General features: G+C 41.6%; 1 protein-coding gene across 3 annotated transcripts in view; it reads left to right on the top strand.

Annotated features, from left to right (window-relative positions):
• The window catches only part of MYRIP (myosin VIIA and Rab interacting protein), a 153,421-nt gene extending 132,196 nt beyond the window's left edge, over positions 1-21,225 (top strand). Inside the window, exons 11-18 of one of the 3 annotated variants that reach the window (XM_028750615.2) lie at positions 1,173-1,406; positions 3,936-3,998; positions 11,313-11,507; positions 13,194-13,355; positions 13,766-13,870; positions 14,201-14,261; positions 17,005-17,126; positions 18,595-21,225. In XM_028750615.2, coding sequence (XP_028606448.2) covers positions 1,173-1,406; positions 3,936-3,998; positions 11,313-11,507; positions 13,194-13,355; positions 13,766-13,870; positions 14,201-14,261; positions 17,005-17,126; positions 18,595-18,627 — 975 coding nt within the window. In that variant the 3' untranslated portion in view covers positions 18,628-21,225. The other 2 variants (XM_077916426.1, XM_077916427.1) reach the window with 2 other exon arrangements.
• Positions 21,226-22,545: the final 1,320 nt, after the last annotated feature.

The raw sequence follows: 22,545 nt of genomic DNA, 5'->3' as shown, positions 1-22,545 counted from the left end.
CAGTGGTACATTGGTTCTCAAACTTAATCCGTTCCAGAAGTCTGTTCCAAAACCAAAGCATTCCAAAACCAAGGCTTGCTTTCCCATAGAAAGTAATGCAAAATGGATTGATCCATTCCAGATTTTAAAAACAACCCCCTAAAACAGCCATTTAACATGAATTTTACTATCTAACAAGACCATTGATCCATAAAATGAAAGCAATAATCAATGTAAAGGTAAAGGTAAAGGTACCCCTGCCCGTACGGGCCAGTCTTGCCAGACTCTAGGGTTGTGCGCTCATCTCACTCTATAGGCCATGAGCCAGCGCTGTCCGCAGACACTTTCGGGTCACGTGGCCAGCGTGACTAAGCGGCATCTGGCGAGCCAGCGCAGCACATGGAACGCCGTTTACCTTCCCGCTGGTAAGTGGTCCCTATTTATCTACTTGCACCCGGGGGTGCTTTCGAACTGCTAGGTTGGCAGGCGCTGGGACCAAACAACGGGAGCGCACCCCGCCGCGGGTATTCGAACCGCCGACCATGCGATCGGCAAGTCCTAGGCGCTGAGGTTTTACCCACAGCGCCACCCGCATCCCTAATAATCAATGTACTGTACTATAAAATAAATAAGACAGTATTGTAGATGATAAAAATTACAATTTTTTCCCCTTACCTGCACTGATGATAGTCAGCTTTTATCCATTTCCGCAGTCACACAATCAATCAATCAATCAATCAGCTAAACTGGATTCCACACAGTCACAAAAACAAATGAACCAAAAAAGCCTCAAAAACAAAAACGCAAAATAAATAGCAAAAACAAAAGCGCCAAACTTAATCCATTCCGGAAGACCATTTGACTTCCAAAATGTTCGAAAACCAAGGCGCAGCTTCTGATTGGCGCAGGTGCCCCGGAAACAATAGCCGACAGCCGCATCCGAAGTTTGGCTTCCGAAAAACGTTCGAAAACAGGAACACTTACTTTTCAATGTTTGGCAACCAAGGCGTTTGAGAACCAAGGTACCACTATATGTACTTATGTTGTTGTCATCAGAGTGACACGCTTATAGATCTCCTGTGGTATAAACAGCTTTTTTGAACAGCTTTTGTATATATATAACTTTGATTTTCTTCTCTTTGAGATGCTTTTTCTTTGTCCCTCTTTTTTTTATTAAAAAAAATATATTTAAGGCATCTGATGATTTATCAGAAACTGACATAAGCAGTGAAGACCATCAGACCAAGGCAGACCCTATGGAAGAAAAGCTGAAGTCAAGGTTATATGAACTGGCTGCAAAAATGAGTGACAATAGGGAAACCTCTTCAGAGGAACAGGTGTCAGAGCCAAGAACAGAATCTGAGAACCAGAAATCGTGCTTATCTTCAGAAGACAGTGGCAAATGCATTCAGGAGGAGCTAAAGAAGGTAGGTAGTCCCTGGTGGTTGAACGGTTTGCAAACACGGGTGAATATGCTACTGGAACAGGAGACACGCTGTGTTGTGCCTAGAAGCAGCGGTTGCCATGAGTACAAGTTGTGATTTGCCAGCATCCACATCCTAGCCAATGTATATGCAGTCACCATGTGGCTGTGGTGGCATTACATTGTTAAGTCTCCACCTCATTTCCTTGTAGCTGCTATTAGCATGTTATGACTGGGTGAGTGACTGCCAGTGTTTTGGGTGACGTCCCCATTTGATGGCAACATTATTCTTCAACTCAAGAAGGTGATTGGGAACATTTGTGTTCAGATTTGTGCTCTTTGTTCATTCTTTTGGATAGAAGCCTTACTCAAAGATTTGTTTTTAAAAGATAGATAGATAGATAGATAGATAGATAGATAGATAGATAGATAGATAAAAACAAATATATTTCTGGTTCATTTTCAATGATCTGGGCAGTACAGTGCTTCAAAGGTATATACAAAAGCACAAGAATCAAATAAGACATAGAACTCCCATTGGTATATTGTTCCAATCTCCGTTCCTGCAGAACATAGAGATATTTTAAGTGGTAAATGGTGGTGGTTTTAGAAGTGGCAGCTTCATACAGTTAGATGACAGGAGTAAACTCTATGATCTGTAGAAGTTCAAGCTTTGATAAATCATTTGGTGTGATTAAGCAAATAGCATTCAATTGGCTATTAAAGTTTAGTCACTAATTAGTTACCAAGACTGATGACAAGTAACAACTCTGGAACGGATGACTCATAAAGTTCCTGTCATCGTGCAGTCCGCACAGATGGATCTGTTTCCTCTTTCCTGCTCCAGAGTTTATGAAACATGAAAATTCTGTTTTTATTCCTGGCTTGTTTGCAAAACTAGCACATGGTTTGCCTTTCAGGTTGGAACGACTGTGGCTTTAAGATACTAATGCTAATCATTTAATTATTATTATTATTAAAATGTGTAACCCACCTTGCTAGGCTAAATACCAACTCAATGTGACTTTAAATATCTATCTACAGTGGTGCCTTGCAAGACGAAAATAATCCGTTTCGCGAGTCTCTTCGTCTAGCGGTTTTTTCGTCTTGTGAAGCAACCCTATTAGCGGCTTAGCGGATTAGCGCTATTAGCGGTTTAGTGGCTATTAAAGGCTTAGCGGCTAAAAGGCTATTAGCGGCTTAGCAGCTTAGCGGCTAAAAGGCTATTAGCGGCTTAGCGGCTATTAAAGGCTTAGCGGCTTAGCGGCTAAAAGGCTATTAGCGGCTTAGCGGCTTAGAAAAAGGGGGGGAAGCAGAAAAAATCGCAAGACTCGCAAGACGTTTCCGTCTTGCGAAGCAAGCCCATAGGGAAAACCGTCTTGCGAAGCACATCGAAAAACAGAAAACCCTTTCGTCTAGCGGGTTTTTCGTCTTGCGAGGCATTCGTCTTGCAGGGCACCACTGTATATCTATCTATCTATCTATCTGTATATCTATCTATCTATCTATCGATCTATCTATAATCAAACAAAAAAACAGCAATCAACAGAGGTGAAACGGAAAAGCAAAACCAATGATTTATTTTTTCTCTCAGAAATGCTTGCGAAAATAATAAGATTGTTAGTGCCTGCTTAAAAGTGATCAATGAGGCACCCACCAAACCACTCTGGGGAGGTTGTTTCATAAACTGGGTGCTACAGTGGAAAATCCAATTACCTCACCCAGCAACTGAAATTCTGACATGTGACAAAAAGGGTCTTAATGACAATCAGACAACTGAAGCAAGCAGTACTCATTTGAAATTGTGATCTTTTAGGCCTAGTTGTGCTGCAACACTGCTTAACCTTGAGCTTGTTTATTTGAAAAACCATTTTGGTGTGATGTTGTGTTGGAAAGTACTTCACTTTATAAAATTTGATTAACTACAAAGTATCCAAGTTAGGTGTTTCATCCTCGCCATGAATGAGCTTTTGCCTATTACATTTTACGCTTAAGAGAGAAAGTCCTCTTTTGCTGTAGAAACTTCAAAGAACTGCCTTCATAGATAGTGGTTTTTTAATCTAACATAGTCTAGTGATAAATTGTTCAGTTGGTTGAGAGCATTTCATCCACTATAAAAGTTGATTTGCTGTGTTAATGAGTGAACAAGTATTTCAAACAACAGCAGGGGAACCCTTTAAATGATCTTCCATTTTAATTACATTTATTACTGTAATGGGGCAGCAAGTGACAATGGGAGGGGGGAGGGTAACAAGCAGATGGAGAAGACCCACAACACTACTCTACTTTGTGCCCACGATATACCTGCAACTGTGTGGGATAGCTCCATGGTGGAACAGCTCCCATTTCCCCAAACCATGTGCAGCTGAGGGCAGGATAGTAACCTTTAATGGTAGGTTCAAACTAGTACACATTTTTTTAATCTTTTTATTCTGTCTTCTCTTCACTCCATAGCTCTTGCCCAGTGAATTGTGTCTACCACTATCTAATTTCTCTCTCCTCTTCTTTTCTAAACTGCTTTCCAACTACCTAGGAAAAACAAAAGGCTTTTGATCTCCATCTTAAACTCCAGTTTTTAACCTCAGCACTTCAGCAGGTGAGACTGGACGATTTTATGTGCGCTAGTGAGCTTCATCTGAAATAATCACTCTTCCATGCATTTACTCGTATTCTGAGGTTTGCAGAGTTTGGATATGATAAAAAGCACTTCTAATAATGCATTTCTAAGTTGCTTCTTAACTGTTCTGCTCACCATTCAGATAAAACCTATTGTAGCAAAAGAAAACAATAACAAAGGAGTCAAACTTTTGCTTTGTATGCTGCTGATAGTCAACCTGTTCATTTTCCCTAATCATAAAACATGAGCCAGACTTCTGGGCTTGAGGGCAGTCAGGGTCCTGTGTGAATGTCTTGGGGTGGTTGGTGGATGGATGGTGGCTAACAGATTGAGGTTGAATCCTGACAAGACAGAAGTACTGTTTGGCGGGGAGGGACAGGGTATGTGTGGGTGTGGGGGACTCCCTGGTCCTGAATGGGGTAACCTTGCCCCTGAAAGACCAGATGCACACCATGGGAGTTATTTTGGACTCATAGCTGTCCATGGAGGCACAAGTCAATTCTGTGCCCAGGGCAGCTGTCTATCAGCTCCATCTGGTATGCAGGCTGTGACCCTACCTGCCCACAGACTGTCTCACCAGAGTGGTGCATGCCCTAATTATCTCCCGCTTGGACTACTGCAATGCACTCCACGTGGGGCTACAACTATCCAGAATGCGGCAGCTAGACTGGTGACTGAGAGTGGCTGCTGGGACCATATAACACCAGTCCTAAATGATCGTCACTGGCTCCCAGAATGTTTCTGAGCACAATTCAAAGTGTTGGTGCTGACCTTTAAAGCCCTAAACGGCCCCGGCCCAGTACACCTGAAGGAGTGTCTCCACCCCCATTGCTCAGCCCAGACACTGAGGTCCTCCCTTTGAGGGTCTTCTGCTGGTTCCCTCACTGCAAGAAGTGAAGTTACAGGGAACCAAACAGAGAGCCTTCTCAGCAGTGGCGCCCTCCCTGTGGAACGCCCTCCCTTTAGACGTCAAGGAGATAAAGAATTACACAACTTTTAGAAGACATCTGAAGGCAGCCCTGTATCGGGAGGTTTTTAATGCTTGATGTTTTATGTTTTTAGATATGCTGTAAGCCACCCAGAGTGGCTGGGGAAGCCCAGCCAGGTGGGTGGGGTATAAATAATAGAATTACTATTATTATTATTCTCCCCCTTCCCAAATATGCTGGAATACCATCTTGTCCTTTGCTTTCAGCTAAATGTCTTAGGTCAGCCTGACTTCTGACCTAAGACAGGGACAGTGACAATGTTGGACTCTTCTGGGGGCAGCTTATTCTTGCTCCTACATAGTAAAAATAATATGTGTTTTTTTGGCTGGAGAAGAGAAGTGTGACTCCAATTTTAATTTAGAAAAGGTGTGCCTTGCAGTCAGAAATTTGGAGAAAACTGCTTAGAAACACAATAATATAGATGTAGGAGGTTGCTTTATCCAAGGGCAGACTATATGGGTTCCCTAAAGCAGTGTTTCCCAACCTTGTGCCTCCAGCTGTTTTTGAACTACAACTCCCATCATCCCTGACTAGCAAGACCAGTGGCAAGGGATGATGGGAATTGTAGGCCAAAAACAGCTGGAGGCACAAGGTTGGGAAACACTGCTAAAGCCTGTGGATACCTCCATGTTGTGTTTATATGGTACAATTTTGGCAGTATAAGCAGTGCTATTTTTTCTAGAAAATGCCTCCTTAAACACCTCCTTTGTTCTCTTAGAATGGCAATGGCGCCCACCTGAGAGGTGCCAGAACAGGGTACCAGTGAGTTCCAGCTGAAAAAATGCCCCCAGAGTATTGGAATCAGCACTCAGAAAGTTTACTATAAGTTCTAAGAAACTAGTTGGCACAGCCATTTTTTACTGTGAGACTTAAAAGGAATGCAAATTGAAGGAATGAAAGAGAGTCAAAGGCATGGTATGAAGTACATTTCAATTCCTCCCCTCAATATTTTTGTGAAGTCTGAAGTGAATTGCGTAACTCCAACAATGATGAATCAATGTACAACCTGTTACCACCCCTTAGATGAAGACAACAGATATTGACTGAAGAACAGCCACACGGCTGTGAGCATGATAAAGCACCTCAGTAATGGAGCTTGTAATGTGTGCATGGTGATTTAAGGATGTGGTCAATACTGCCAAGAACCATTAGCGATGGAAAAGATTTTTATGCACTCATTCTGTGTGCCTCATGTTGATTTGACGTTTCCTCAGAGATAGCATAAGTCACTGCATAAATCACCGTTGAATTCAGAGTCCAAGGTTCCTACTATCTCACTCAGCTATGACCAAAACTTTAGAAGTAATGGCCCAGTCAAAGTTAAGCACTTTTCTGTCCAGTTTATTTAAATGGGTTAAATTTAAGCGCAAGTTTATTTCTCCCATTGAAATCAATCAGACTTAAAAGTGACAGCATCACTGACAGGTGCAAATGAAACCAAAAGTCTGTCCTCAGTTTAAATTGGTTTAGGGAGGGGGGAGAGACCATCAGTTTTCGGGAGGGGAGGGTGTTGAGGCCGCCATACTGGGGTGCCCACTATATTGCCATGAGACCGTTGCTTAGCAGTGCAGTGTGTCTAGATAGGAGACATCCTGGATGTGAGTACAAAATAGTGCACATCTGAATGCGGATGCTGCTTATTCACATTGAATTGGTTTTTCAATGAGATTCATATACAAATGCACACCCCTATCCACATTCTGATACAACTGCATCTTAATTGGAGCTCAAAAAAAGCAGCCCAACTGCTTTGGCAACAAAGATCCCCTTCCACTTGTTCCCTTTTTGAGCCTCATCTAAAAAAGAACAAAAACCTGCTTAAAAGTAGGATATTTGGAGTGGAGCATGGAAATATTCATAGAATTCAAATACCCTTTAAAATCAGGTTCCAGTGCAATAATGTATGATGGAAGTTCAATATCAGGCATGCAAATACAATATACCAGTACCACAACCACTTAAATATTGGTAACTACATAAGTGAGGAAGTTAACAAGAACTAATGTAGGTTTTTAGTACAGAAAGCAAAAGTGCTGGTTTTCCCTTAAACTACCTCTCATATTCTACTTCTGTCCCATTCTTTGCTGGATCTCCTCCTGAATTTACTGGTTGCCATTCACAAATGTATCACCCCGTAGTTTCAGTGGAACCAATTTTAAGGGATCTCAGTGTTCAAATTAGCACCATTAACCTTTCAGCTGGCAAGTAACAAGAACAGACTGGGGGAAAGGATGTATGGGAAAGATCTCAGCCTAATGCAATTTGCTACATTCCTGTATTCATGAGCAGCCTCTTTGTCATTAGTGGAATTACCAGTAGGTAGGAACAGATGAATCGGTTTCTGCCTTCCCCAGGTCAGTTTCTCAATCATAGGGCCAGTCCCTTTTAAGCATAAAAAAACCCATCATTTAAATTGTCTGTGATCAGCAAATTAGGTTAGTTCACTTCAAAATGTCTCCTCCATCCCTACTGTCAGGTCATCAACAGTCGCTGAAGGTCTCCGAGTCAAAGCTAGTTCCAGAGGGGGGAAGGCTCTAGCTCAATGGAAAAGAGAAGATTACAGGTTTAATCCCTAACTTCTCCAGGAGGGGCTGGAAAATCCCCTTCCTAAAACCCTGGATAGCCACTGCCAGTCAATGTTGACAATACTGAGCTAAATAGACCAATGATGCAAAGACACATTCCCATGTTCCTATCTCTGCAATGACAGCCAGTTCCTAGGACGCCCTCTGCATGGGTTTTAGAAAGATACGTGCTGCCAACCAATCCCCCATCCTGCTTTCCACCATGCTTGATGCTCACAGGGTGCCACAGCTGCCACTTGGATAGGTCGCCAAGCTATTGGCTCTTCGTTCCAGCCTATCAGTGGGCGATGCCAAGAATACTTGCCTTGCCCTGGACACTGGCAACCTATGCTATGCTACTGCAGTTAAATGTTAGTAATTGCCATTTGCTTAAAGTTAATGCTGGCAGAACTGATGCAGAAGCTTTAGCTAATATTTTGGATTTCGGTTCTCTTTAGCTCTATAACTGCAACAGCACAGCTAGATTGCCTAAATGTCTGTCACTTCCCTGTTGCTCAGCTGAGAAACAGAATAGATGTGACAGCTATCTTTGAGAATTGCCTGTTGCAGGTAAGGATGAGTTTTCAGCAATATGAAGAGTCAGATACAGCAAATGCCAGTCAAAAGGGCTTTCTCCCCAGTACCAGTTGTCCACCTGTTTACTTGACCTTTCTCTGTACATTCTTATGACTATAAGGGAACCCCTATTCCACCTAAACATTTCAACATTATTCTGATGGCTAGACCTACTTTATTTATAGTAGGAAAATCAGAGCCAGCCTCCTGATTCAGGGTTCTTCCATTACCTCCAAAAACCCACTTTCTCCTGGTGAGTCAAATCATCCAGATGATTGAAATTATAGACTGGGCAGTTAGAGGCTGAATATAGGCCATGATTTAAAACAGCAACTCAGAGATATGATAGCACAGAGATCTGTTTGTAAAAGCGCTACAGCTTGATGGTGGTTTGTGGTTCTTGGTTCTCATGGCCATGTGCCCAATTATTTCTATTATGCCCTTTATCCCTGCTTTCTGCACAGGGGAAGGGGGAGAGAGAGAGTTTGTGTCACTGCTTCCAAAATAAGTCTATCAGATAGAGCTATTCTTCTGAATAGCCCTCACTAATGAGTCTCTTCTAATCCACTTTAATGCAATGGGTTCTTTTTACAGTAGTTCTAATACTTGCCACAACTGGTGTTCTCATGATAGGAAGCAGTAGTAATTCATGGGAAATCAAATATAATATTGCTGGTTAAGGAATGAGAGCATCCATGTCGGTAGTTGCCATTGAAGTTTTGCCACTGACCAATGATCCATTGTGGGATGCCCGTGATAGCCATCTTTTTGCTTGAGTCAGGCACTGGTACAGTCGTACTTTGGTTTTTGAACAGCTTAGTTCACGAACAACTCGGAACTCAAACATCACAAACCCGGAAGTAGGTGTTCCGGTTTGCGAACTTTGCTTCAGAAGCCGAACGTCTGGTGTGGCTTCCACGGTTTCTGATTGGCTGCAGGATGCTCCTGCAGCCAATCGGAAGCCACGCCTTGGTTTCTGAACGTTTCGGAAGTCGAACGGACTTCTGGAATGCATTCTGTTTGAAAACCAAGATACGATTGTACATATTTTTGGAAGTGTTTACACAGTCAATAAAGTAAAACCATCATCACTGCTGGTCTATGTAACAACTGGTGATATTCGGGTTGTGTGCATAAGCTCTGAATGTTTCACATCATTTGTGACCTGTTTATAAAGGATTGCAGCAAGACATAAAGATCTAAGACTTAATAAATATTTTTCAAGTGCTCTCTGGATTATGAAGAAGGAAGAACTCCGGGCACATTTCTTTGAAGACTGAAACATTTGTCATTATGTAGATACTTTGAAGAAAATGTAATAGCTCTGGCAGCTTTTTGTTTTAAATAAAAAATATAATTAATGGAATAATGGGGCATGGAAAAGAGGCCAGTGAAAGCAAAATACCTAAAATAACTACCAAGCCCCTCTACAGCATTGATTTCTCCCTAAATATTATTGATTTCCTTCAAACTAATTGGCACCTGCAAGAGTAAATGGGAAACTTGGAAACATCATGAGAGGTTGAGCAGCTCTTCATGATTCAAGTATCTCCCAGTCTGTGAAGACAGGAAACATTTGGCTGCTTTAATTATCACTGTTATTCTTGCCAGACAGGCCAAAGACCTGATTCTATCTAACCTGCTGCCTGAGTGTCTCTCTAATCATGATGCTTCAACCATATGTTGGAAGATCAATGTATGAAGGCATTGAAAGAGCATTTATTCGGTAAACATCTTACTGACGAACTGGCATGTGAAGAATGCGAACATACAAATCTGCCTTGCGCTGAGTCAGATCACTGGCCTATCTTGCCAGGGCTAATTACTCTGAATGGCAGGAGCTGTCCAAGGTATCAAACTGAGATCTTTTCTAGACCTGCTACATACACACCTTCTGAGATGAAACCGGAAACCTTCTGTGTACACAGCAAATGCACTACCACCGAATTATGTCTACTTCCCAAATAGCTAAAGTACAACACTGCTTGTTCTGTGGATAGGAAACCATAACCTGCTAGGAAAGCAATTACAGCGTGGTCAGAGCCAGCAGAGCTCTCTCTTATCTGTACCCTGTTATAGTCTGCAAATAACCAAACTTGAAGCCGACTGTCTCAGGCGGCATGACAAAACGTTTACTTATTGTTGTCCTCGACAATAAGCAAACATTCTGTCATGTCAGTTCTCTTGCAACTCGTTCCCTGTGCAGCTCAAAATACAATGGGATCTGATTCGTTGTAAAAGAATAAACCATCCTTGAAACTATTGGCTTTTATTATTATTTACATCAGATTTTTGTTTGTGAGTGCTGAATAACATTGCCAGTACAGTGGTGCCTCGGGTTACATACGCTTCAGGTTACATACGCTTCAGGTTACAGACTCTGCTAACCCAGAAATAGTGCTTCAGGTTCAGAACTTTGCTTCAGGATGAGAACAGAAATCGTGCTCTGGTGGCACGGTGGCAGCAGGAGGCCCCATTAGCTAAAGTGGTGCTTCAGGTTAAGAACAGTTTCAGGTTAAGTACAGACCTCCGGAACGAATTAAGTACTTAACCCGAGATACCACTGTATAAATTATGAAGCTCATGCATGAGTAGATAAGGAGAATGGCAACATGTTCAAAAGCGCATTGTAGACCATGGCCTGGATTTGGTGTTTTATACCAACTTGACTGATGGGAGATACAGATCACTGGTGAGAGTAGATTTCACCATGGCTTTGCCAATCTCCCTGTCTATTCTTCAAACCCCAATCAACTCCAAGACTAGGGAGATGGTGGGTATGATTCAGGATAGATTATTCTATTTCACTCAATTTCACATGTGTTTGAATCATAATGTTTAGTCGTAATCTGCTTTTTTTTAAAAAAAAAGTCCATATGGAAAAATCTCTGCAACATTCAGCTTCATTATATAGATAGATGGTGACTTGAAAGAGCAAGAGACCCAAACAGTTTTTTGTTTAGCTAGGCAAAGTGCAGGACAAGAAATTTATTATTATTATTATTATTATTATTATTATGGTTTCCATGTTGTAAGCAGATTATGTGGCTAAACGGGAGCTTATCAAAAAAGGAAAGCGGGAGCCTTTGTGTATTCATGAAGCAAAACAATTTCACTACATTTGCCTCTTCCTTCTAACAAGAAACTTTCCTGTTTTACAACAGAAATATTCTGCAGTGTCTCTCTGCAACATATCTACTGAGGTCCTAAAAGTCATCAATGCAACAGAGGAGCTCATAGCAGAATCTACAGGTCCTTGTGATTTTGCAGCAGATGTGTCTGACAAAGGCAAAGGAGAGTTCCCCCTGGGTGCAGACCCTATCAGACTTGATGAGCAGCTCACCACACTGGAAGAAAATGTAAGAGTGGCAGAAGACTTCATGTTATATCTGTCTGTGCTGTGGGTAGTCCTGCTTAGCTTACTCTTGTGGGAAAAGAGAGCCGCTGGTTTTGAATGGCAATTGTGTATACAAAAAACCCAAGCAAACTAAAAGACAAAAGCCCTGTTTAGGTATTCTTAATCAGAGCAAAGCCCCCCATTCTTATTGTTATCCCTGTGAGATTTAGAATCAGGGTTCTAAAATGCATCTGACAGCATAAGAATGGGATAGCAACAGACACAGAGCAACAGAGACAGAGCTGCGGGTATAGGGCAGAATAATAATAATAATTAATAATAATAATAATAATAATAATAATAATAATAATAATAATAATATCTGTCCCTCAGTGTGAATCACTTCCTTCATGTTTACTTATCTCTGATTCAGGAAAACACATTTATGCAGTAGTAGTAAAGTTGAAGCCAGGTTTGGATGAGCTGTTGGGGCATTTTCTATAGTCAGGGAGAGATAAATGAGGTCTCAAACCAAAGCACGGAACAAGTAGATTAGCGGAGAAAATCAAGCACACACGTACGCTCTCTAAGGTTAACTTACAAACAGAGCACGTCTGTGAATTTTCACTAGTCCTCATTAATATTCCAAAATCAATCCAAGCATATTGTTTCTTAAATCGGAATGTTCATCTTTTATTCATCCATTTCTGCCCTAAGCTCCTATGGGGACAAAATGAATGTAAAATCACTGGGGGGGGGGGGGCAAAGCATTTTTTAAAGGGCTGTATCCTTGCCAACCTCCTGCCAACCTAGCAGTTCGAAAGCACGTCAAAGTGCAAGTAGATAAATAAGTACCGCTCCGGCGGGAAGGTAAACGGCGTTTCCGTGCGCTGCTCTGGTTCTCCAGAAGCGGCTTAGTCATGCTGGCCACATGACCCGGATGCTGTCTGTGGACAAACGCCGGCTCCCTTGGCCAGTAAAGCGAGATGAGTGCCGCAACCCCAGTGCCACAACTGGACCTAATGGTCAGGGGTCCCTTTACCTTTACCTTTATCCTTTGAGTTAAGACTTGTCATGTTGAAGATAGCCTCATGATCACACACAGACTCACCACTGTAGTTACATGAATGTAAACCAATTTGGAGTCATTGGCTTGGATCCAAATATACCACTGTGTGAGTGAAGAGCACACCTGCTTCTTGGTGGGGACTCTCAACATCAAGAGTCCTCTTGTATTTCCCTGAAATACTGGCTCTGGAACCACTTTTGGTATTGCAGGACCTGGGGCTGGAGAAGAGGGAAATCACTTCTCCCTTTCCCCACCTGCATGAGCAAAAGTGCCTCTTGCTTGTACAGTATGATCTTTGGCCAAAGCAATGTTTTGCAGACACTGGCATCCCAAACTGCAATGTTTCTACTTACGCATTTGTCTCTAAAGCACCTCTGCCAGACTGTTAGTGTTTTGCAGAAGGGAGGAAATTTAGCGTGCCCTACCACAACAAATTCACTTTAAACAGGAAAAAAACTGCCTTTTGCACTTCCAAATGTGATGGGAAAACACATTAAAATGTGGAATGAATGAATGATTAATGCAGTGTTGGTCAGTAGTGGTCAGTGGGGTGGCAACAGATACCTCAGGCCCTAGTACTTGAAGAGGCCCCAAAGCTGTAGACTTACCTAACTGGATTCTGGCACATGTACTGCTTAGGTCTACCTAACAGCCGGCAGTGTGTATGGCTTGGAGAGTCAGCTCAATGACCTTGAGGATGCAGCACGCAGAATTAACAGCATTAGTTCAGAATCAGAGTTGGCTGACCTGGAAGACCAAGTGGCAACAGCAGCAGCACAGGTTCATCATGCAGAACTTCAGGTGAGATGAACAGCTAGCTCCCCAGTTCGTACCTGCCAGATAATTTCGTATTCTTTCATTGTGTTAAACAACCACCCGTGAGATGGACTCAGCTACATTCATCACAATACTGTATATAAAGCCCTTAGCAACTTGCAGGCATTTTGCCTGCAATATCTTCTTTCCCCATACATTCCCGCTCGACCATTTCAATCTGTGGAACTAGTACTGCTGTAAATGTCGCATAATACTCATTCCACATTTGTAAGAAATCAATTCTTTAGTGTGGCAGCGTGGGACTCCCTGCTTTTTGACACCAGGCAGGCACCTTCCTACTAAAAACATTTCTGTTTGAACAAGTCTACCCGGATATGTGTTTTCATCTGTTTTCATTGCTGATTTGAATTATTGTTTGAATGTTTCTTTTAAAGATTTCAGATATAGAGAGCAGAATTTCAGCGCTAACAGTGGCAGGCTTGAATGTAGCTCCGTGTGTTCATCTGACAAGGAAACGTGACCAACAGCAAACAAACCAGGTGAGGAAAATTAAACCAGTAGCCACCCCACTGATCCAACCAGACTTGTGTAGTGAAGCAGGCACACATCTGTATGGCCAAAGCTGGTATAGATGCCCACTGAAATGTGTGTCAACATCTGCAGCATAATCCTCACCTAGTCCTCATTAAGCTGGCCATGTGTCTGTAAGGCAGGTGGGGGATGGATGTCCCTGGTCCACTGTGGTCCAGACTACTAGCCCTTGCATTTGACCAGCTGTATGTAGCCAGAGTTGGACTGGAGCCAGTATTGGTTCCCTGTTATGTGCTAATTATTTACTAATAAACTGTGGGGCATTTTTCATCCCATAGATGCACACGATAGACACATCAAGACAGCAGAGACGAAAGCTTCCAGCTCCACCAGTGACAGGTACTGAAAAACAGTGGAAAATAACAGTATGCTTATCTTGATTCTGTAGTACATGTTGACTTCCCCTGCACTTGAGCTCAGGCTTTGGCAGATTGAGTGGATAAGACCAAGAATGGGTCCAAACGGTCAAGAAGGCGGTTTCTGCACATGCTGTTAGAGGGAAGTGAGGGGCGGATGGGGCCTGTCAACCTGGGAAGGGAGCCCATCTAGGAGAAGGAAAACTCTGATCCTAAATCTCTGCTGCCTTGTGGGGTATCCTCAGGAGAAGAAAAGACACAAATCCAGAGTGGAGTCCCTAAGACGGTTGGGTGGCACCTTTGTTTGTCTCCTTCCAGCAACTCTGCAGCCAACCTGGTGCCAAACACATTGCTCTGCTTTCCTTTGGAACACATCAGCGAGGCTGAGAGGGGGGTCTTGTCTGGGCAGCCCAGGACCTCCAGACACTCTGCCCAGGCTGGCGCCCCAGGGAGATCACATCAGTGCTGCTAACACAGTGGTTTGACTTCATCCCCAGGGGTGCACTCCATTGTCTCTCAAGAAAGATGGGTGCCAACATCAACAGCCAATATGACCAATTTAGGAACAATGGAAAATTATACTATGAGTAGTGATGTTAAATTCTCAAGAATGATCTTTTGGAGAATATTCTCGATTAATGTGAATATTAGAGAATTTTCATTCGAAATAGGAAAATATTCATTTTAATTCATTGAAAATGATATAATTTTAATGCATTGAAAATAATATAATTAGTTAATATACATGTTTATTCATAGATAAACTTGTTCAGATGGCAACCAAAAACTGTACAGATACTTTTATGCAATGGGGCAATGCAGTGAATTCACATTCGTTGATTTTTTGCACCAAACCATTCTAAGGTGATGGCACCAGTGATTGTCATGTTAAGGTTTGGTGTAATGAAACTCAGTAGTTAAATCATATTTTATTCTTCCATTAGAACATGTACATATAGGACAAGTCAAAATATACAATTGGCATGTTAACGTTTGATACAAGTAAATTCAGTAATAGGCTATCTTGTGTTTCTAATAGTTCTAACACTTCATAACTGTTTTGGTGACTAAAACACAGCTTGATAAACAAGGCTATATATGCATATATATAATAAAGAAGCCATTAACATTAAATATATTTTCATTATATGATAATATATTTCAGTATGTCAATCTCTGGTAAATGGCACTGCAAAAACCAGCAACTGGCACTAAATAAAAATATAGAAACGTCAACTGTTTAAATCAAGGCCACCTCACATGCTGTTACACAGAATTGTATAGGCCTAGGTACTTTAAGTGTATAAAGCATTAAATGTGCTTTCGGGGGGGGGGGGAATCACACTGGTCAAGGGTATAGAATTGCAAAGAATAAGGTCACAACAAAATAGAAAAAAGGCTATTACATATAGTTGAAATACATACGAATACAAATGTTCATCAAATTAAATGAATAGCATTTTTAAAACTAAAAATAAATAAAAATGTTTTTTGTAGCTCACATTTCAGAACTGCCAATGGTGAATGACACAATGCCCATTAATATAACTGGATCAAAAAATAATTATTCATCACTTATACTGGCAATATCATAACTTGACTTATTATTTACTAGATTTTTTTTAAAATGTGGGTTGTAAAACTAGTTCTTACATTAGAATTTACAGTTTGTGAATAATATTCTCCGGAGAATTCTCAAGAACATTCTCACCTCACATCACTAACTATGAGTTTATTATACATGTTAACTTTTTGGATATTTCAAAGCCAGATTAAAAACAAACAATCATAACTTTATTATAAATAAAATTGCTGCCTTAAAATATTTTCTGTGTATACTTACCTGGGAGTGTCTCATGGAATTCACTGGCCCTTCCATCTGAGAATATACAGCACTGCAAATGAATGGAAGTTAGCAGGAACAGTTTTATTTTAGAAAAGCATTTTAGAAACAATTTTGAGAGGGTGGGTTGCCAGCTACATTCCCCACCCTAATCTTCCCATTTTTTCCCATATCTGGGTAGAGCTGGGACAGGATTTTTTTCTGGGCTTTTTTGTCGTTAAAGCTGAATGAAATTGATATTAACTATCTTTTGCCATTTCTTCTTGAGGGTCATTATAACAAGCATGTCATTTGTATTGATTATTCGCATATGCACTATAACTGTATAGCACATTCTAAGCATATCTGCCCCTCCTCTAATAATTCTGAGCACAGTACATTATCCCTTGCAGAGTTACAGTTCCTAGCAAACCGTAACAAACTACAGTGCTCAGAATTCTTCGAGGGAAAGAACCTTCTTTGAATGTGCTTCAGATGTACGCAGCCTAAGAAATACTTGGTTGAAAGTCTCTTTCTGCCACTTCCAAAATTTCCTACTTCAGAGGGAAGCCTGGGAAATTACGCAGTGCACTTTCAGCAAGAGATAACTCCACAGGAAAGAGGTAGTGTCGCCTCACGATTGGAAGACACACTGCAACCTTCGCAAATGGGTGCATTCCAGAAATGATGGACTACAACTCCCACCATCCATCATCATTGACTACCACTTGATGGAGCTGATAGGCACTGCAGTCTGGAGGCCACCAGGTTGAGAATGGCTCATACTGCATCTTCCAGATTTGAACCTTGCCCCCCTTCTTTTGTAGGAGCTTAGCTACACATGTTGCCTCCTCCATCATTCTCTTGAATTTATGCAGAACGCTGGTGACGACTCTTTTTTCAGGTGAGGACATGGACGCATCTCCGGTTACACCTGTTAGAACATTCAACAGGAATTTCATACTCCAAGGATCTCTTACGCAGAGAACCAAAAAGGAGAGGAAAAGCACTGCCAAGGATAAGAAGGTAAGTACGAAGTAGAAGCTTACAGAGCAACCTGAAGCATAGGAAGCCGGCATAAGTTGATGCTGGTTTAAGTTACCCCAGTTCCAAACTCTGTTCAGGAGTGAGGTTATTGCTAGCTGATCCAGAACGAGTTTGGCAGGAAGAAAACAAGCCTTTGAAATACAGTCTGACTTACACTTCCCCGTTTGCCCGTATAACTTATGCCGGGTTGCCAGGTCTTGTGACCGAGTGAAAAGAGGTTTGGAGTAGATGTAATACTCTACTCACCCTCCACAACACCCCTTTGGGGGCTTATGCCAACATAGAGAGATGATAGATAGATGATAGATGATAGATAGATAGATAGATAGATAGATAGATAGATAGATAGATAGATAGATAGATAGATTTATTACAGTCGGAGACCAGCTTATAAAACACATGTGGGGTTATAGTCACAGAAGGAAAGCAAACAATTAAAACAATGCACAACAATAAATTTAAAAACAATGTACAACAATAAACTACCGCAGGGAGCTGACCCAGAGTCACCCATAAAACCAAGTTTGGGGATTTTCTTAACGCACTAGTTTGGGTCGGGGGGTGGTCTGCGCCTACAGATCTGTACACAGAATCTGGCGACCATCCGAGTCGTCTTCCGATCTTTGCCTAACAGGAAAAGGTTGAATTTTTGCTTTTCCGGGAGGTCAGCGAGCCTCACCAGTAGGGGATCAATGGTCTCACTACGTGCCTCTTCATAAAAGGGACATCTAAAGAACAAGTGCTCTGGGCTTCCTGTATCCCCCAATGAACAGGCGCAAAGTCTCTGAGCGTATGGGACTTTTTAAAAGGCTCCTTCCAGGACCGGCGAGGGCAGAGCCGAGCTTCCAACATAAGTTGCTTGAGGGGGGCCAGTGTAGCCCTGAGATAGCCCAAGGTCCACCTCTCCCAAACTCACTCATCCCATTGGTTCCTGGGTTTGCTGTTTCTCTCCCAAAACCCAGGTCTTAAGAGGAAAAAACCCCAAAACGTTCTTCAAACTTCATTGCAAGTTTTGAATTCTAAAATTTGTTTACCAATGAAATGTATTGAATCAAGCAGGAACTTCATGCTGTGACTCAAAAAAACACGTGTGTATTTTTAACGCCATCTTTTTTGCGATACGTCATCCTGGTTGTAAAATGACTTCAAAATCTCAGTTTCTAAATTAAAAATTTTTGAACTTCAAAGCCAAAATTGAGTTTTAGAAATGAGTAACATGTTAAGGCTAAATTACAATTTTTGTTCAGCTGTGGGGAGAACAGCGAGGTCTAACTGACCAAGAGACTTTTGGAATAACCCTTTCGCCATTGTGGACTTTGGATCGTTGAGCCTATAAATAGTCTGATCCCATGAGTTAAATAATTGCCTGTTAGAAGTTTTGCTGTATATTTATATTATTTCGTTATCAACTTTAATGTTTCTTTAATTCTGTATTTCCCCTTTTTAGGAACCAACAATAGGGTCTGCTGTAATGTACTAGAATTCTATAATTCTACTGCCATTAACACACTGCCTGAGGCTACACACTCGAGTGCCTTTATATAACAGCCATTGTATACATCCAATAAAAAAATGGACCCTCAAGAACCCACAATGCCTCCGTAATAGGGCTTTGCTTGGATACCTCACTGAGAAAGCTGTTCAAGTCTTCAGCATTGTGGTCTGCTGTTGGAAGCTCTGCCTTAAAGTTCTCATGAGACTCCAAAAAGGACGTCGAGTTTCATATAAGCAAGGCTCCGTGTTTTAAGATGCACTCCCCCCTCCTCCCCACATTGTCAACTGTTCTAAAATACGTTGTCTTTAAAATGCAGTATGTTTTGTATTCCTAATTCATCCGTTAACGTCAGCCAATATCCCACGTGTAGATCAAGGAAAAACTCAAGCTGTCCACCCCGTCATCCAGATTTGCTGGGACCTTACTGTTCACACAGTCATAGTCATGTCTGTATTGTTGAGCAATAAGAGGAACTCCAAAAGTAACTGGGTAAATCACAAAGCAAATGCTGGAAAAGGATGGCCCCTGGGGAGCTTAAATGGGAGGGAAAGCATTTTTCCGTTTGTGATCTGTGCTTGCCTTCCATGAGTGTTGTAAGTGGAAGATATGGGTGCTTCCAGATACGAGCTTTATAAATCTAAAAGGTAGCTCAGATTCTTTTTTTTATGTGCACACTATTGTCAAATTAGGGGATGCGGGTTGCGCTCTGGGTTAAACCACTACTGAGCCTAGGACTTGCTGATCAGAAGGTCGGCGGTTCTAATGCCCGCGACGGGGTGAGCTCCCGTTGCTCAGTCCCTGCTCCTGCCAACCTAGCAGTTTGAAAGCACCTCAAAGTGCAAGTAGATAAATAGGTACTGCTCCGGCGGGAAGGTAAACGGCATTTCCGTGCGCTGCTCTGGTTTGCCAGAAGTGGCTTAGTCATGCTGGCCACATGACCCGGAAGCTGTACGCCGGCTCCCTCGGCCAATAAAGCGAGATGAGCGCCGCAACCCCAGAGTCGGTCACGACTGGACCTAATGGTCAGGGGTCCCTTTACCTTTACCTATTGTCAAATTAGCTTCCATCCCCCCCCCCCCCCCGGTTATGGACATCTGTTGCTATTCAGTTATTAGCAATGCACAGAGCTTGAAAGAATGCATCTGTGCTGGGCTTTTTATGTCCCTGCCATCAAACCCCCTCCCCCACTACAGTTCCATTCTGAGCATATGTGCAGGTACTTTTGTGCATTCATTAAAAAAAATCACCAGAAGTGCTATTACAAGCCTTTATTTATCTTAATTCACAACAGGAAACAGAGGTTTGTACTTTCTTTTTCAGGGTGGGTGGGCTTGGGGGGCAGGAATCAATTTCCATTCATTTGTTCTTTTCCATAATGATAATAATAATACTGAGGTCTTTTGCAAGAGTGATACTTAGCTAAATCAATCCGCTGTTTGATTTGGATGCAGCAGTATCCAAAACAATTAATAATGTAATACTTTGCAGACCCCTGTAACCATCAGCGGCATAAACAAACAGTCCCCCATTGAAAAGAACAGCAGCACATCAGCAACGAAGAACCGAAATGCTCATCCAAAGACCTCTGTATTAAAATTGTGTGTTGAGTCAGTAATTCCCTGCATGTACTGTTTGAGGATCTTGAGAGAGCAGCTGCTCCAAACTAGGCTGTTGAAATACGGACAGGCCTTCCGCATATGGCAATCTGCAGAAACAGGCACACTCGTATTGTTTGGGCCATGGCCACCAGAAACGAAATGGCTAGGTTGTGCTCATGTGAGGAGCACACTCATAGGTAGGATGGTGGTAGAGGCTGTTTACCAATATACCAACTCATACCTAACAAACCACTGGGCTAAAGAACTTTCACACCAGCAATGGCTGTGCATGTTCAATGAGGTATTTTACCTTCCATGTTAAGGAAATTGGGGTGTGTGTGTAGAAAAGGGTATGGACTGGCATTTTGATGACAACCGTGCCAGGCAGATGCTGGGCAAACCTTGTGTTCATGAGCAGCCCTGATTCCACAATAAATTCCTATCTCGAAGCACCCTATATTTGCTTGTTAAATGAACTTCCCCCTGGATGAATTATAAATCTCTCCCATTCTCAACAAAAGGCACGTGCAGCTGAAATCAGTCCTAGTCTTTCCACTGCTAGAACTGGTCTCCGAATCTGTAACTTCAGAGCCTTTCCTAGATGATAAAATTCAGATTAATGTACATTCGCTTCACCTTCAGTTACAAAAGTGAGCTAGCCATAAAGTGTAGGTGATCACCCTAATATGGGACAATATATATATAGGTACTTTTAGAAGTGTGTGTTTGCAGTTTAATGATCAGATTTTGATAGTCCCTCGATTGAGAGTCTATTATTGATTCCTTTGTTCCCACCAAAGTGTGCGGAAGGGGCTTTTGGAATCACTGGTCCTTTTCAGAAAGTCATAATTTCGATGGATGGTTCTGTTTCAGGGCTCTCAACCCCCCACAATCTAGACAAGTGAGGTCCATCAATCAGTCTGTACTGCTTACTATGTGCTCATTATGGCTGACTTGGCTGGCAAAGACTGGTGCTGAGCCACAGTTGATTTGGTTGAGTATGTGAGCTAAAATCCAGGCAGCAACACTGGGCACATTGGAATGTGTCTGAACAGCAAATATGTTTGTTGCTGCAAGCCCTACTGTGGTCAGGACACTGTGTACAAGATTGCAGCCTCGTGCTCTTTCTCTGATCATCTTCGTACAACTAGCAACCCAGGTTCTATGCGACAAATGCTAACACATTAGAACCCCCACTTCATTCATAAGCATGCATTAAAAGGCTAGACTTAATGCCTTTACCACTCTTTAATTGTAAGAATAGAAGATTGGTTAAAACAGATTCTGGCTGCAATCCCAGGGAGTAAATCCTACTGAGCTTAATGTCACTTACTGCTGAGTAAACAGGCTTAGGATTGCACTACAATGGAATTGTGTACCTGCAACAATGTTAGTTTCATTACTTTCGTTTGGGTTTGTGTATTCCTAGGCCCTTATCTAAAATCCCTATCCACATTCACTCCCTTTTTTAAAATGCTGCAGACAAAATGATGCTATTATATACATGCATGAAATTCTTACTAAGTTTTATAAAACTTGACTATTCAGATGGCAGGGTTTTTTTCTGCAGTATATAAAAAACATCCATATAGTATATGATCAAATAAACTAAGCTACTTAACTAAAGTAGGGGTCTAATACAATTGTGTCGGTTTCCATTCACACCACTCTTTCTGTACTTGTCCAAGATACATTCCTAGATTCTTGTTTCTGCAGGTCTGTGTGTGTTAACGAAATGTCAATAATGATGGCTGGTCTACATAATTGTCCAATGATATTATTAGCTACTATTGTGTATGTAATATTCAATCCAACATGACTAATTTTAATAGATAACTCTTTGACTTTTGTTCTGTTGGTGTGATATAAAACAAAACTGAGTTTGGAATAGAATGTTTTCCATAAGAGGCATGAGAAGCAACTACTGTGTTCAAATGTTAAACTATTCAGTCATCTTTGACAAAAATGTGTACTTGTAGACATTGCAAAAAAAAAAAAGGTCAAATCCCTGCCTGCTGTATGGCATTTCAATTTTTACAAAGGTTTACCTGTGCCAAATGTGCAAAGATTTAATTTACCGTTTTAAAGAAAACCATAAAATGTATATGTTATAGCACACAAATTATTTTGTCATCCAGTGAGTTCAATCCTTAGTGTCAATATTTATATTTAGATTTTTTATATATATATAAATGAAGAATATTTTAATGGTTAAGATAATATGATTCAGTCTGAGTGGAACTTAATGCTTGCCTTGCTGTTGTTATCTGCATTTTTGCCAGGAATTATTGTGAAGAGAAATGAT

The sequence above is a fragment of the Podarcis muralis genome, chromosome 12, assembly GCF_964188315.1.
Source record: "Podarcis muralis chromosome 12, rPodMur119.hap1.1, whole genome shotgun sequence".
NCBI lineage: Eukaryota > Metazoa > Chordata > Lepidosauria > Squamata > Lacertidae > Podarcis > Podarcis muralis.
This window is presented reverse-complemented; position numbering and strand designations above follow the sequence as displayed.